This window comes from Dryobates pubescens, chromosome 9 (genome assembly GCF_014839835.1).
Source record: "Dryobates pubescens isolate bDryPub1 chromosome 9, bDryPub1.pri, whole genome shotgun sequence".
Classification (NCBI taxonomy): domain Eukaryota; kingdom Metazoa; phylum Chordata; class Aves; order Piciformes; family Picidae; genus Dryobates; species Dryobates pubescens.
Genome location: NC_071620.1, coordinates 33138834 through 33156645, shown reverse-complemented (window position 1 = coordinate 33156645; position 17812 = coordinate 33138834). Strand labels below are relative to the sequence as shown.

General features: G+C 39.1%; 1 protein-coding gene across 1 annotated transcript in view; it reads right to left on the bottom strand.

Annotated features, from left to right (window-relative positions):
• The window catches only part of KIF13A (kinesin family member 13A), a 111411-nt gene that overhangs the window by 41763 nt on the left and 51836 nt on the right, over positions 1-17812 (bottom strand). Inside the window, exons 4-11 of the mRNA XM_054164441.1 lie at positions 17748-17808; positions 11064-11156; positions 10410-10590; positions 9009-9096; positions 7571-7705; positions 6963-7075; positions 1794-1905; positions 1229-1441 (exon numbers count right to left, since the gene is read on the bottom strand). Of these exons, the coding sequence (XP_054020416.1) occupies positions 1229-1441; positions 1794-1905; positions 6963-7075; positions 7571-7705; positions 9009-9096; positions 10410-10590; positions 11064-11156; positions 17748-17808 (996 nt within the window). The remainder of the gene's footprint in view (positions 1-1228; positions 1442-1793; positions 1906-6962; positions 7076-7570; positions 7706-9008; positions 9097-10409; positions 10591-11063; positions 11157-17747; positions 17809-17812) is intronic.

Below are 17812 nucleotides of genomic sequence, written 5' to 3'. Positions count from 1 at the left end.
TCTAATTAATGCTTTGAGACTGAACCTGTTGATTACTTTCAAAGACACACATGCTTTGGAGCTAACCAATTTTTCATTTCACAGCTGGAAACAAAAGCAGAGGGCTTGAGTATGTCCAGAGTCAAGTAACAACTGTAACTAGAGTTATAGGTCGGCCTGTAACTCTACACAACTGTTTTAACAGAAGGTATACATGAAAAAAATATTCTAAAAAAAGTTTTTTTAAGCCTTGGCCACTTCCCTACTGATTGAGTTCAGCCACAGTCCACCAACATAATTAAGAGCATGCTAAAATAATATTACCTGATTTTAAATATGGGGTTAGGACAGATATTTACAGAAAAGTTAATGGCTCCTTTTTCTTAAAGCAGATTTTCCCATTTCAGCCTCTACAGAACTGCTATTCCTTAAATGAATGTGAAGTTTAAACACCACAGAAATTTACACATTGCTGTTCTTTTTCCACTAGCATTTTTCTGTCTTGCTTGAAAAGAAAGAAAGAAATAAACAAATAACAAAAAAATTCCACAGCAATAAATTCCAGCAATTATAGTTTCTCCAGATACAGCATCATGGGATACTTTGGGTTAGAAGGGACTTTTAAAGGTCATCTGGTCCAAACACCTTGTAGTCAGGAGGGACATCTTTATCTAGATCAAGTTGCTTATAATCCCAGAACGCCCTGGAATGTTCCCAGGGATGGGGCATCCACCACCTCTCTGGGCAGCCAATGTCAGTGTTTCACCACTCTCACTGTAGAATTTTACTCCTTGTACCTGGTCTAAATTTCCTTTCTTTTAAACTCCTTATCCTATCACAAGAGGTTCTGCTAAGAAGACTGTCTCCATCTTGCTTATAGGCCCCCTTTAAGTACTGAAGGGTCACTATAAGGTCTTCTCAGAGGCCATAATAAGATATTAACTAATAAATTTCTGCTTGTAAGTCTACAGAATGAAGCTGTAATCTATCTCTTATCTGTGCTGCCTCAGTTTCTTCAGGAACAGTCTATTCTGACACAGCTCACCATCAGTACAATGTCATCAGAAAGTTATTAAAAATAAGCAATGTTGGATTTATTTCAGAAAATAAAGCTAGGGTTTAGGGTTAGGGGTTTTTTAACTGTAAGACTGCAACTCTTCCTCTCCTTGTCTTCCAAGGCTTAAAGTGAAAGTTAATCTTCTAGTCAGAGTTTAACGCTTGGTTTACCTCATGCTCTAAGTAATGTTACCTCTGCTTGTGAGAGTTGTTCTTTCAGTTTTTCAACTTCTTCACGTAGTTCCCTGATGACCCTGGCATTTGGATCTTCATTCACTACAGCATGATTAACTATCCTTTTGGCTCTGTCTGCATATCTCAGTGTAGAGAGTGTTTCTTCATAGTTGTCTGCTGCTGGACTGATTGTGGCTATCATGGCAGTTTGGCTGTTTCCTCCCAAGTTGTCCTGTAGATGGTTTGAAGGTTAAAAATTGTTCTCAGGGTATGCAATATCTTCACAACAACACTTAAAATACAAGGCTTATAGTTTAAGATACTGAAAGATACTCTGAATGTAAACTAGCCATCATGCTCTATAAACATTTCCAGCCACATCCCATCTTAAATTCCACTATGACTGAAAAAGGCCAGACAGGACTTTACATAGAATTTACACACAGTACACTTAGCTGTCTGTATCTTGGAACACCTTAGAGCTATGAGATGAGAAGTGTACACACACAAAGGCATGCCACAATGACCCTACAAACTATTGAGCTGACTTCTTGTGAACAGGTTGAATGACAAATATTCATTACCTTGAGAAGCCAAGTGAGTACAGAGTCTCTGTAAGGCACAAACTTGTTTTTTCCCTTCCCGGCTGCTTGGTCAGCAAGTGATGATATAACCAAGCCCAGCGTTGAAAGTGATCTATAAATGCAACACAGTAGAGCAGCTTTAACTCATAGTCAAAATATAACTTCAGTAAAACACAGAAAAGGTGATTTGATAAGGAGTTTAATTTATGCCCTGCAGAATTTCATATGCAATTGTTAAAATATCAGAATAGCTGAAACTGGAAATGGCCACAGAAGATCAGCTAGCCCATTGCCCTGCCCCAAACACAGCAATGTATTTATTCACATTTCATATCTGGAATAAAAAAAATTGGGTATCTACAATGTTTCATCTGGTACTAAGAACAAGGTCCAGGAAGATTAAGTTGAAATATCTGGATACTTAAAGAACGTCTGAAAGTGCAAAGCAGACTGTTTCAGACCACAGAGAATCATTGCCCTTGCATGTTGGACACTGTCTCATGACACTGTTATGAGTCAGAACTGACAGCACAGAGAGAATCCCCTGTCTCTAGGATCCACTGCTCAACACTGGCTCAAAAACAGACTGAAAATGAACAATTTTCCAGCCATAAGGAGGCACCCTCAACACAAACCTAGCTACAGACCAGGAGAACTAGTCTGTCTGGTGAACCAGTAACTAATCAACCATCACAAAACAATAGAATACTGCTCATTTGAGAGCAGAAGACTGCTGATTAGGAAGTCCCTTGAAAAATGGATTGACTAACAACTGAGGTGAAGCCTCAAGAGCTTCTTGTTGGGGGAAGAGACCCAACAATCTCCCAGTCAAAAAAAAATCGTGCAAGCATGAAACAGAAAAGCCCCCAAATTGCTTGGCATACATCCCAAACATCAGTCTAGAATCATGAGGATAATATAGATAACTTGTTCACTTTGGCACATGCACCACTCCTACTGACAGGGGGGACTGTATCAGCAATCTGTGCAAAGCATGTGTGCATTATATTATCCAATTGTTATACAACCCTGTGTAAATTTTAAGTGACATTGGTGCTCTTGGACTGAGTGTGTTTAACATAATGAGGTGGTTCAGGAGCCTGAGAACATTAAACAGATGCCCAAAGGGCTTTTAAAAAGACAGCGCTGAAGCGCAAGAGGATATCTGGTCTGTCATACTCATGCCTAATTATCCAGCTACTCTCTATGACTCCCAAGGAAAACTTTCAGCAGTGTCACAATTAGGTAGTCAAATAAATATTTAATTGCACTGCTCCATTCTTTTGAGGCTTCCTTTCAAATTAGTGGCACTATTTTTAGTGGATAGGCAGCGTTTGCACATATTTGCAACAGGGTCTTAGTGCTGCTTGAAACTACCGGTGGTTCAAAAATAGTGTTTGGAAAACTACAAAAATGTTGCAGAATAGTATTTCAAGGGAGTTATCTGAGAACAAGTTAACAAGCTTCACAATGTGTGTCACAGGAGATGTCCCTTGTTGCATATGGCACAAAGTGGTATGAAGATAGAACATACCTGAAGGCAAAATAAAAAGAAATGTAAGGAGAGGCTAGACAACCCAATCTCCCAAGAGAGAATTCCATTTTGTAAACATGTCTGTAGGACAACTTTCCCCATTTACCTCTAAAAATTCACAACAAAAAGGGCAGTGTTCATTCGTGACCTAAACAAAAGCCTAACAACCTCTAAAAGCTCGTGGGGGGAGGATGGAGGAGGGAGAACTGGTTCTTGCCTCCAGTCCCTGGTCTGCACAGACAAGAGATGACAGTGTGCTAAATATGCATACTATGGTGCCGTACGCTGCTCCATAGCAACCTCCTACTGCACAACTGAAGAGCACCACCAACGCACTCTCAATGAAGTCCATCTTTAAGGAGTGTAAAGTTTAAAAGCCACCTTACTTTCCTCTAGTTCCTCTTCCCCTCTTTAAATGAGGGGAAATGTGAAAATCAGAACTCAAAACTGTGAGAGAGGGAAGAAAAGGACACTCAAGAAAGGGGGATGGGAAGAACAGGGATTCAAAAAGGCCTGTCATTGAGAACTATTTCACAACAGGGCTGCAACATCAGCTTATGGTATTTTAATGAACAGGAAATTATAAGATACTCTTTATTAACACAGGATTAGAAGATATGATAATATTTTTCCTCTTAATAAATACTGGTTTTATTTTAAGACTTAGCTGTTAACATCTGCAATAAAAGCCAAACTAGAATCATTTATGTATTCTGCTTGAGATTTCATAACTCAAAGCTGTTTAAAGACTTTAAGGAAACCAGTAAAAGAAATGGCTGCCCTACATAATAATTACAGGACTCATCTGCTGCTTTCCTCTGTGCTAAGTGACGCATCAGAGATCCTTCATTACTGTGATCCTATCTCACACTACTTATATAATTAATCAACCAGAAGGTCCAAGCCCGTAGAGCACAGTAGACTGAGGCAGCTCAGAAGTAACAGAGTGAACTTAGATGGTACAAGAGCATGGGAAAGTGCCCACTGCACACTTTCCATTCCCCTTGTCCCTACTCCTCAGACATGACCATGCTGCCCTTGTTAATGGGTGGTGGGAAGCTCGCACACTCCACTACCAGCCTGAGTCAGCAGTGTTCAAAGGGAAATGATACTTCCTCACCACAGGGAACAACTTGGTTCCTAAATTACACTCATTCAAGCTACTTCTGTACAATTTACAACCAAAATCTTCAATGAGCAGAATCCACCTATTTATTAGTTAACTCTCAACATGAAAAACCTCCCTAAAAGCAACTTTGAGGCAGACCTGTCTCAACCCATTCCTTCACCCCCACCACCTACATTTTAAAGGCTTTTTTTCTAGGCATTCTCAAGTTAAAATGACAGCAGTTGATTTTACTAAATCAGAGTTAAAATTGCAGACTGCTTACAGAAAGTATTTCTCTTAGCCACTAATTGACAGCTTGTTTATCCTGCTTCCTCCTACTATTGTATTCTAGAAATTCTCTGACTACACCGCAAAGAGTTGTTAAGCACCTGCATTTCGACGGTCAGTATGGGAACTAGCGCAACCTAGGGAGGAACAAGCACATCCAGCTTCTCTATGACATATGGCAAGCCCTCCCAAAACCTCAGTAACAAAAAGCAGACTACTCAGCACCTTCACCAAGGCAGCTCTACATCAGCTCTGAGAAAAAGCAGAAGTAATCTTTATTACAACTTTCTGAAGATGTTAAGATGACACAACTCTCTGTTGTTTCAGTAAGTGGGAGAGCAATCCACCGCCTCCCCACTGTGATTTGCTGCCCTGAGGTTGGGACAACAGGGTGAGTTGTAAGTCACCCATAACCCTAGCCAAGTTTCACCAGAAACAAACAGTACTGACCCTGTGGAGGCTGACTGGCTGTCACACAAACCAGTTTTGGTATATACAGCTGAGTGTAACTTCCTCTGTTTTGTAAATACGTAAATAGGTACATTATTTCTACATTCTTCTTCAAGGCAACAAAACATAGCACAAGTAGCAAATTTATTTGCCAGGTCATTTCAGCAGCTCCATGTCATGAAACATAACACATGCTAACACATTACTGAGTTTTTAATAAGGGAAAAAAAAAAGAGTTGCCATAGTTTAAATTTACTGGTTTAAGTATACTGGATCACTGCAGAAAGTATTGACTTTCCCTAATAAGTGAGGTGCATCACACCCAAAGCAAGATCATACTCACTGTTCTCTGAAGAACTAGTCTCATAAAACACGTTTACAACTTTTGAGGCTTCCAGTAAAAGTTAGACTTTATCAAAGCTCCAAGAACAGCAGAAGTCTAACAGGAAACACCAAGCACAGCACTACAAATTCTTTCTCCTACCAGTTCCAAACCAGATTTCAAATAGTGACTGCTTAATAAATGGACCAAGTAATACAGATTTGTACCATATAAGAATTTAGTTGATAGTAAAATAGTAAAATGCAGAGCTGCTCCCCCCCCCCCTTTTTTTTTTTTAGTATCTTTTACAGAAAAGTTTGGTGCTTGCATCTGAAGTCCTGTATTGCCAAATAGGTTCAGCACAGCAAAGCAACCTGCCCCTTCTGCATCTGTACCACAGAAAGGTTTAACACTGAGTAAACACCCCAAGAGAAAAAAAAGAAAAGAAGGAAAAAAGCTCTTCTGTACCTATAACCCCACTTTCAGTTTGTTAGCAGCTGTTAGAATAGCTGGCATTTGAATTCTTCTCTGAGAATTAGAAAACTACATCTAATTCCACCTTTGTTTATACAAAATGAAATAGAGTTCCTAGTAAAACCAATCTAAATTTAATTGGTAACCTGTGAGGTAAAGGTACAACACCTGCTATTAGGCATAAGGACCATGTCAACATGGCCTCCAATATAATACATTAAACACAAGGGAGATTAGAAATTAAGCTAGAAAGAGTAGGACATGGTCATACTTTAAAAAAAGCTACCTTAAAATAATTTTAAGTATAAAAGCTGTTCAAACAGACTTTGTGCTGTCATTGTTAACTTAAAATACCAAACCACTCTGTAACACTTTAAAGTTAAATTGAAAAAGCAGTACCTTTTAATGTAATAGTTAAACTCTTTCTTTACCAGGAAAATTATTATATTTAAGGCAGAGGTAACAGTGTGTGAAATTCTTGCTTTTGGACAATATCACAGTAATTATGGTTAAAAAGTGCCTTGAAACTTGCCATTGCTTGAATACAAAAGCCCAAGGCAATGCTTAACTAACACAGCTTCATTCTGATCTGGTTTTCTTAAACTGTGAATTATACTCTTACATATTTTAATACATGTTGGAGCAAAGCCATTCAACTCTGCAACTTTGCATTCTTCCTGGAGCTGATGAGACAAACACACAAGCCTGGGGACAGGGTGTATAAATGAATCACAAAAGGTACATGCTTAATTAAAGAGCTCTGCTGTCACTTTTTCCATATAAAACTCATACAGTCTTCATCTGAGTCAAGTATGAATCAGGGTCCTAATGTCAACGTTAGGAAACAGAGTACTTAGCACAAAGCAAAAGCTGTATTGAATTGCTTCTGATGAGGTCTCCCACTTGAACTGACTTTGTGAGAAATGCACCCAGAAAGGGAGGCCAAGGAACAACAAGACAAAGCTTTGCAGACTGCCTATGCCAATGTCCTACTTGTTTATGTTGCTGCCTTCCTTCAGACGTTCTCCTGCAGCTCCTGTTTTGGACACTCTCTCACTCCCAGCCAAATCCACCAGGCTGACCTTGCTGACTTTCTCTCCAGAATTCTGTGCAGATGAGACACAGGAAAACAACAGCTAAGAAACACAAAGTGCTAACGTGACACTGGCAATAACAAACACTGTGGGTTAAAGTATAAAATTCAAGGTATGACAGAAGAAGGAATTGTCAGAGGTTTTATAACCATTTACTACAAAATACATGAGTGGCTTGAAGCACTAACAAACCAGAATCAGCTGTGTGGTAATATCAGCAACCTTACTGTCAGAGTAGAGCATTAAAATATATCAACTTCAGCAACAGCTAGGACCTAAGACAGGTTTCATGGTGGCAATGATCTTTTAAAAGTGGCCCAAATGTTTGCTTTATCTGGTGTGCTTCCTCACTTTTGTAGGCATCTCTCAGTCTTACGGTCTTGCCAATATTATTTGGATCACTGGACTTCCATGGTAGAGCCACAGCAAAACAGAGTGTGTGTGGAAGAGGAAGGAAGAAAAAAAATTCACCACAACTTCAAAAATTAAATCAACAGAAATACATACACCAGAATGCAGGTCAAAAAGTGTCTGAGTCACTATAATATTGAATACAGCATGAGACCGGCTGCTTTCTTCGTTCATGTTGGTTGCAGCAACTGTTCGTGATTTGTTTCCCTCCGACATCAGTGACTCAATATCCTAGAGCAAAAAAGAGTAAGAAGTGATGCTAGGGATAAAAGCAAGTATTGTGCTTGCTGAGTAAAATCCCCATCTAGATGGAAGGGTGTGTATATGTGGGAGAAAGGGAGAAGGAAAATTAAAAGTAATGAGAAAATTCTTAACTCGTTTTGAAATGCAATGGAACAGAGGGCATGAAATTCCACAGAAGGACATTAAATCACATCTCTGTTTTAAAGGCTGTGCTTAAAAGCTCAACAACTACTGTCAATGCACCATTTCCTTATCTGCTGCTAAAATACGTTGGCAGTAACATCACAAATTATATTGTTCAACGCCAGTAGTCAGGCCAGCACAGATCTACTTACACAAGTGAACACAATGCATCTCTTTACTGAGCTGCACTAACACTGTCTTCATTTAATTGGCTCAAAGCGTTACCTCACTTGGAGCCTGGACCTTCCCACGTAAGTAGGCATGATAAGATGACTATGCTAAGTCTGGTCTATGTGCTTGCTGAGCCTTCCAAGACAGTTTCATGAAAGTTATCAAACAAAAGCTAAGCACAAACAAGTTTTTCTAGAAGCTAAAAACACACTTTCTTTATTCAAAGCAGAGAATTCACCATAAAAGCTGCAAAAGCAATTTCCATAACTATAATATGCACAATGTTTCAGAAAAACAAAAATCACCATAAAACAAGGTAAAATGATTCACACATATTATATGAAGAATTAACTTCAAATTACTTTTAGAACTAGTATTTCCAAATCAGTTTCTTTATACTGCCTATGTAAGTCATACAATTGCACCACTTTAAATATTTCCATTATAGCTTTAGTAGCTCACTGATTTCTACAAGAGTGATTCATCTGAATGTGTTTTGCTAACTCAGGTGGGCTCAGGTGCTGTGATGATTTAAATTATGAATTATGTAAGCCATGTTGTAGCTTCTCACACAATACATCAGTATAAAATGAGAGGTTGCATTCAACAACCAAGTCAAAGGAAGATTAATATTAACATTCTTATTTTGGAAGCCTCATATTTCCTGTGTCAAGGAAAAATTGTGTTCTTGGTGTATACTGTATACACTGCATATAGAAACTGCAAAATGAAGAGATACTACTAGTCTGTTTTTAACCAGCATTCAATGCTTTCACATGAAATAAATACTCCTGAAGCATCTGAGATCTTTGTGATTGACAGAGACCATGAACACATGAACCAGAATGTCTGGATGGACACTAGTTTCTCTCTTATAAATTCCTGTTGCTTATGTACATAGGTGTTTTTTATAAACTTGCCATTGGTTTAGATTTACCTCAAAGTTTGTAACAGCCAGCTGAGACAGGCCATCTACATACGGTCCCAACACTTTGTGCTCTCGAACCTTAAGGGACTGCCGACTCCTATGGAATAAAGTAGACTTTATGCACAATCCTCTAGCGTGGACATAATTGAAAATCAAAAGTTATAGTACAAAATTGTAAGGATCTTTTATATAAAATAAATCAGTTTGGGTCTTTTAATTGTAACAGGAGGGAAAATAGTCTTCCAGAATGGTTTTTAAATCAAATTAACCATAGGAACACATCAATGTAACCGGTGTTAATCTAGATACTTGAATTATTTTTAATGTATCCACCCACCCCAGTAAGTGGCTGCAGCAAAACCTAAAATGTGTTATTAAGTGGAAAGAAAAAAAAAAAGCAAACAAACAAAAAAGTATCAACCCTCCTCCAGCACTTTGCTAAAGCTTCAACTCTTGTATTTTCCATACTTTGACATCTGTCAAGAAAGTTTTAAATCTACCTTTTTAACTAACTTGCATACTTAATTCACCCAGTGCAATTGTGTTCAAGAATTAAAATATAGTACGTATATGTACTCAAGCTGTGCCAGGGGAAGTTTAGGCTTGAGGTGAGGAGAAAGTTCTTCACTGAGAGAGTCATTCACCATTGGAATGGGCTGCCCAGGGAGGTGGTGGAGTCACCATCCCTGGAGTGGTTCAAGAAGGGATTGGACATGGCACTTGGTTGCATGGTTTAGTCATGGGGTCTGTGGTGACAGGTTGGACTTGGTGATCTTTGAGGTCTCTTCCAACCTTGGTGATTCTGTGATTCCATGGACTACACATTTTGATTCTTAAACATAATTCTTGAATATATGTAATACATATATATATATATATTTATGCCTAAAATCAGTGCTCAACTGAAAAACCCTATCACACTACCTCATCTAGACATCTCCAAGCCAGAGAGTCTAACCAGTATTTTTGTGTAGACAATATGGAAGAGTGCCATGAACATATTCTGCAGAGTTACCCTTCCACATTCAGAAGTTCAACATCTAAAGCACAAAAACTGAGTTGTAAAAAAGCTTCAAACTCCTTCTAACTGACAAAAATTCTTACCTGAACATGATCTGAATCGTGTGGCACAACTACCCCACAATTTGCTTGGACATAGCCTCGCATTCTGCTAGTAGACTACTTCATGCAGTATTTCTTTGTATCCTAATGTTTAAACTGATCCATGCTAGTTACTACTTCATATACAGGCTTCACATTTTTTTCTTTTTGTTAATGTTGGGTATCTGATCCTTTCTAAGGAAAGGGTATTAACATCCAGCCTGAGAAAAACTTCCAAACTTTATTTCTATTTTTATAGTTTCAGACAAAAAAAAAAGGAAGGCTGAGGGGCAAAGCAATGCTACTCACCCTTTTGGGTCAAGCAGATCTCTGACTTTCTCATTGTAGATTTCCATATAGGACACTTCAACTTTAAAAGTATGAGACTCATTTTCTTCCACAGAGATTCTCTGAAATAAAGCACAACAGAGCCGTGGGATCAGACCCAGCTGCTCTGCATTGCCCATCATTGAAAAGGATTTTCCTGAACCTAAAGGGAAAAAGAAGAAAATGGTTTAGAACATAAATCTGGGCTACTCATTTGTTCATGAAGCACATTTTTTTTCCTCCAGAAGCACATATCACAACAACATGATGTGCTATTTCAGACAGCTTGTTGTTTGGACTACAAAGTACACGTAAACAGAAAGAGAAATTATCTCAAGTTTCTTTCAGCAAGGCCATTATTTGGGACCTCTTTGAACACACTCAAACACAAGACTGAACAAGCCCTCTGTATGAACTACTGTTCAGGCTTGGAAAGTGGCTCCAACAGGTAGTAACTAGGAACATACTTACAGAGCTGCTTTAAGAAATTTACATGGTCACTGGCTGTGCTACTGCTTGACATTTAACATTATGGCACTTCAAAATACAATTTAAAAATATTATCTAGCTTAATCTTTGTTATGTTCTTCCTCTGTGCACAAGAAGTGTCATTCCCCTCTAGCACAGGAGACTCACCTGTCTGTCCATAGGCAAAAATACAAGCGTTGTATCCCTGAAAGGCCTTTTCAAGAATTCCTTCTCCAAGGCACTTGAACACCACTTCTTGACCTAGAAAAGAATTAATTATTTACTATTAAATTTAATAATAAAATAATTAAGTGAGTGTAATCAATACCTCTGCATTCAAATACCTTGCTGATTTTCCTATAAAGGGGGCAATAATTTGAGAGGTGAATATAGGCTGAATGCTTAGAAAATCACACAAAATTTAGACATCTACGTGTAAATTTGGCAAATATACATTCTTTAAATCACAAACTATACCCCCAAATAATTCTGTAACAGAATAGCAATGAAACCTATTAGCAAACTAGAATATTAGAGGTACTACTATTTCTAGCATGCTGTTTGCTGTAATTGTTCTCTTGGGGACTGGTCTCAAGTTTCTCCATAAACTATTATGATTCATTCTGTGGCAAGGTTCTGCTAGAAGCAAGACCAAAACATTCCAATGACATTCAGGGAGGAAGAGCATATTAGGAGGCTGTGAGACTTCAGAGCTGTTTGAGGATACATTCTGCCAGAGGTATAGTTTTAAACACCAGCTGCAGAATTTCTTAGTCTGAATGTTGTCTCCCTGTGCCAGGCTGATTTTAGATGCACTTCGGGCTTTTAGATGCTGAACACAAGAACAGGCATAGTGGTTGGGGTTTTAATAGGAAAGCCCAGAATTGGTACATCTCAAGAAGGGTCAATGGATTGTCTGCTTTGAGTTCAGATCAGGGAATTATCCCAGCTGTATGTACACACAAGAAGTAGATCTCAGGTAGAGACAGTATTTATACACCTTCCAGTGTTTGGTTTTAAACTTAAATTCAGTCCCTGGTGACTTTTGGAACAGATATGATCAGCAGCATTTCCCATTTTAGCAGGTCAGTTTCAGCAGTTGTCAGTTACAAGAAATTTTGCACAGTGATGCAATAGTGATTTCCACACTCAGAACACACTCACATTAAGAATATCTAACTATATATCAATATATTGCATGAGAATAATTATACTCCATGATCCTTAAGTAATTTGGAGCCAAAAAATTAGCACTTGTGAAAAAGCTTTTCAGATGCAATGTTCTCTGTCTACTGAAAGGCCTGGGCACCCCAATGGCAAAAACATAAACCAAAGTAAAGGTAACACAGTGTGGCAGTGCACATGTGAAGAGTGGCTATTAAATTATTAACAATTCTAAAATAAAAGCATCGCATTACCTACCCAGTGTTGCATTTGAAAATCTTAGATGGAATCTCTGAGCTAGCATGAATTATCAGAACACTTAGGTTTGGAAAATATGTAAGATAATACAAAGTCCCTGAAAACAGAAAGTCAAATACATACCCTGACATAACAGAATACAACACACATCACTTCCAGAATTAGATACTTAAAGTGTTCTCTCTCATGTCTCTACACTCCTTCCTCTTCTCTTCCTCCAAATGATGCCCATGCAGCAAAGCCCTGATCACCAAATCAGGTTTGACAGTGTTCCCAAGGTGTTCCTCCACATTGCAGAGGAACCCTAGAACCTGTTCTCACAATCTGCAAAACAAAGCTATTTACAAGTTCAAATATTCTCAAGTTTGCTAGAGTGGTGCCAGTGGCCAGAAGAGAGGGCAGAAACGTGAGGGCAGGCAGTAGGGCCACACCCTTTCCAAAAAAATTCCCTCTTAAAAAGGCAGTTAACAGATCTGCTCATTTAATGACAAACACATTTGAGATGCACTGTAATAAAAATTCGTTTCAGTGTCTGTTTTTTAGATGTTGTGAACTAGAAATACTAGACAACTTGTCAAGCTGAAATAGGGATAATCGTCTTGTATCAGCAGAGACTCATTCAACCAGGTTGTGACTACAGTGTTATGACACATGGCTGCCATTCTTGATGCCTTCCCTACACAGCAAAACCAGCTAGAACCAAGTAACAACTTCTTATGTACAACACTGAACCCCCAAATCTCTTCATGGTATAATTTCTGAACATTTCCAGAACATTTCCATAAGCAAATCTTGACAGCAATAAGTTGTGGCTGATTCCATGATCTAATAGTTACAGTAAAATGTGGATCTCTGGAGATCAGAGTTATCAAAAGCTCTGAAATGGGAAGAAAGATGCCTGTGGTTCAGCCTGACAAGAATCCAAAAGCACATCAGCCAGCATTTTCTAAGTACTGCAGCCTGACCAGCCACTGGACTCTTTAAAGCCCTCATACACTAAAAGGTGTCCAGTGCTTCAAATTAGGTGCTTCAACACCTACCTTTTACGTGCCTGACCAATACAGCACTAAAACAATTCCAAATAACTAAGTTGCCCCCAAAATGTACAGGTCAGATATCAGCTGCATGAGAGAGAAATGAAGTCCTACATGCTATGTAGAGTCTCCTCTTACAAAAAAAAGAAAAAAGGAAAAAAAGGCAGGGGAACAGTAAGAAAGGAAGAAGTTTCTCCCATCTCCCATATTACAGCTTAAATGTTAATCAGAACTACAGACATTCGTGTCTGCTCAAAAGCCACACCTTATGATCTCTCATGAGGGTAGAAGCCTGTGGTTCTTTAAGCCAGTTGCCTGGACTGTTTTGTTTTAAAAGAGCAGCTGAAAGAGCAGCAGTCAGCATACATATTTCCTTTAAAATTAGAGCTTAGCCCAAAGTCAGATGTTCAGCTTCTCAGGACAACACAGCCTGCAGAAACACAGAGCTGAGATTTCAGGCCAAAGATAATTAATCCAGCTTAGAGAGTTTAGAAAAAATCCATACATAAGTGGATACAGCATGGGGTCCTTGGAATGGAGTTGCCTAAGTGCTGTGGTAGTTAGTTGTACCATCTCTTGAATCCTTGCAAACTGAAGGGTCTCTTTCCTTCCTTTAAAAAAATCCACTTCATTACAGACATCACTACTGCCTATGCTTATAAAAAGAATTCTTTGTTCCCATCTCTGAGAATTTTTCAGTGTCCTCCTCTCACCAAAATGACAAGCTGTTATTTGTCTGTGAACTTTTCAAGGTAAGCAGGTGTGTCCTTACCCATGAACTCACTCTGACTCCTGACCCATTCAAGTCAAGGCATAAACAATAATAAGTTATTTTGCTTACTCTCAAAACACCTCTCCCATAGCCTGTTGAGCTAAGTTCATCCCTTTTCCAGATCAACGTAAACTCCTTCTGCCCTACAATCAAATTCCCTTCCTTTCTAATAGATTTGTTTGTTTATTTAATAGTTTGGGGGTTCTGCTTGTTTGGTGGTTGGTGGGGGTTTTTTTGGGGGGTAGGGGTTTTTTGTTTGTTTGTTCTGGTTGGTTGGTTTGTTTGGTTTTGTTTTTCCAGGTGTGAGGTTTGGAGTGTTTTTTCCCCTGTTGGATCAAAAACAAAACAAAACAAAACAAAACAGAAAAAAGACTCACCAAAAAAACCCCACCCACTTTAACAAAGATTATAAACACTTAATTTTCAGTCTTAAGAGCAATTCAGAGGGGGTTCTGCATCTTGCTATCTCTAAGATGGAATAGCAAGCTACTAAGGAGCCAAACAAAAACACCACTTCTACAAAGTTCTTGTAAAGATTTCACTCCTCTTCTGTGCCTCCAACTCTTCAGTGCCTCTATGAGATACAGTCCTGCAAGGACAGCTGCAAAGATGGCCTCTAAATATTTTTCATCTGTTATTTCTTTTATTAATATTGCTGGATCATTTTTGAATCTTAGAACTCAATTTCTACTTCACTGGAAAGAATTGCTACAAAAGCAGTTCTGCTACCAACAGCAAAAATCCCTCCAAATACAAGTTCAGAAAGAAAATGAGTACATTCAAAACAAGATTTGCGTTCAGCCAAAGAAGTTGAAGGCATCTCACAGCAGAAGTTTAGTGTAAGAAAAAGTGACAGCTAATCCCAGTTCAGGATCAGCTCTATTCCCCCACAGCCTGAGAACTGTTACAAATCACCCATGTGATTAAGTTTATCCAAACAATAATTAGTCTTGCCCTTGTGCAAACAGTATTAATAAGGCCCAGTAGTGAAGTAGATCAATCAGAAAGTGAAAAGTAAAACCATCCCATAATCATGTGTGACGGCTTTAAGGCTTCTGTGACAAACATGCTTTTCCAGGAGAGCATAAACTTTGGGTCTGTTTACATTGAAATACAAACAAAATCAAACACACATGGAAGAGTTACCCACCTAAACACAGAATTCAGATACACCTTGTCTGTGGGTTTTCTGATGGCCCATATGTCAGTCAACCAGATCTTTAATATGGTATAATAGACACAATAGAATTCAACATAATGCAAGGTGAGCATGTTTTGGCTTTGCACAACAAGCAATGACTGATAGGGTAGCCTAGCACTTAAGATCTCTTGTTAAACTGTCACATCTCGCACTCCATCTCTGTGACACAGATAAAAGGTTTTTTCCAAGTATATTTGTCTCCTGTCTTTTTCTATTTCAAGATTATTACTTAAGCTTGAAGCTCCTATGTTACTTGCAGTTATAAAGCACTCTGGACTTAGCTTTCAAGATTTATAAATGCTTCATTTTAGTTGTGCAACTAATCACTGCTCTTGCCAATGAAGTCAAACTTAAGCGTCCACACAGAGTTACTTTGAGCAGGAAGTATTTAATGCATCTGTCCAGCTTCCAGATCAGCTCCCCATCTGTAGTCCATTGTCCAACCAAGAAATTAGTGTGCTCAGCACTCAGGCTGTCAAGTGATTTGTCTGGACTCTAAGCTTGATAAGACTATAACAACCTCTGGCCTGATCTCTGGACATAGATAACATGTCTATTTGCAAGGCTCATCTGCATACAGATAACAAAAGTTCAGTTCTCAGGGATTAATTCAGTGGCAGCTTCTGAAACAGGCTAGAGAAACCTTATTTAAAAAAATTTAAACCAGATAGATCTAGAATCCCACTGAATTCACTTGGAGATGGGTTCAACTGAGACAGAAACAAGTTTAACTGCTTGTCTGGTCTACCTCTTCTCTACATGCAGATCAGCACCACGGTGCACCCAACAGGTGCAGCTCACACCTACATGCTGCAGGAGACACGTGGGCCCAAAATCTGGGTGGTATCATCACCTCCTTCCTTTAAAAATGAACCAGAGGGGTACAGACACAAAAGGAGGTGCTAAGTGCCCAACCTGAACATCCATGAATACTGTGCTGTGCAGCTGACTGGTGCAAACAGTCAGTGAAAGATGAATCAAGCAGGAATTATTTTTCCTGACAAAATCTCTCTTTGCTTAGGCAAGTAAGAACAGGAGTGGATTCTATGGTCAAGTGCAACTCTTAAAATTTGGGATTTCATACAGCAGCCACAGCAGCCAGTGTAGCATACTTGTGTTAAAATATATCATGTCCTTTATTAGACCACTGGTCCCAAACTTTGAGCTAATTAACTCTGTCAGTCACCAAGATCTCTTACGGGCTACAAAATTTCCTAATATGAATACCTAAGCTAAATGCTTCCTTCCATCCCCCACCCCCTTCCACGGACCAGTGTTCAGAGATGTCTCTATCAAACAAGTCCTCTTATGAGGTATGAATATGCTAATACACAAATCCAGTTATGAGAAAACTAACTACAGGAATTACAACCTTGTCAGGATTATCCAGCTTTTGGGAGGAAGAAGTCACAAAGCTGATCACTAAGAAACATAAGGGATGTGAATGCTCAGACTATTAATTACTTGAAAGACCTGAAATAACCACACTTGAGAACACATTTTATTCCTCTCATGCCCAGGAACACACAGCACTGAAAACACATACATTTACCATCACCATTAGTCAGAAGTAATTTCTTGACAGAAATTGAAATCAATCCTGAAAAAGACTCTTCCAGGGGATAACAAAAAGAACACTACAATTTAGAGGTAAAACCATCCTCCTGAATAGTGTACCGGGCACCTTAAAGCTTGCATGCCTTCTAAACTGAGGCACTAGCACTCAGATCATATGCAATGGCTTAGGTTGGAAAAGACAGAATCAAAGAACACATCTGGTTGGAACAGACCTCAAAGATCATTCAGTCTAACCCTCAACCCAGCACTAAATGGTCAACACTAAACCATGTCCCTAAACACCAGGGACAGATCATCTAATGACTCAACCCTTGTTAAAATGACAAATTTGTTTCTGTGAGAAGTCACTTGAGCATCACAGTACAAAATGCAAAAAAATTCCACAAAAGTCCAAGCCCTCATGTTCTAAAATTATTTACACTGTCAAATGAATGGAAAATAGTTTAGAATAGAGTAGAATAAACCAGGTTGGAAGAGACCTTCAAGATCATCACGTCCAACGTATCAACCAATCCAACTCCACCTAATCAACTAAACCATGGCACCAAGCACCCCATCAAGTCTCCTGAACACCTCCAATGATGGTGACTCCACCACTTCCCCGGGCAGCCCATTCCAATGGGCAATCACTCTTTCTGTCTAGAACTTCTTCCTAACATCCAGCCTAAACCTCCCCTGGTGCAGCCTGAGACTGTGTCCTCTTGTTCTGGTGCGGGCTGCCTGGGAGAAGAGATCAACCTCTGCCTGTCTACAACCTCCCTTCAGGTAGCTGTAGAGAGCAGTAAGGTCACCCCTGAGTCTCCTCGTCTCCAGGCTAAGCAACCCCAGCTCTCTCAGCTTCATACCTGCATACTTTGTGGTGTTTGATTCATCCATGGACCAAAAGCAGTGATCAAAGGCAAATACCTGT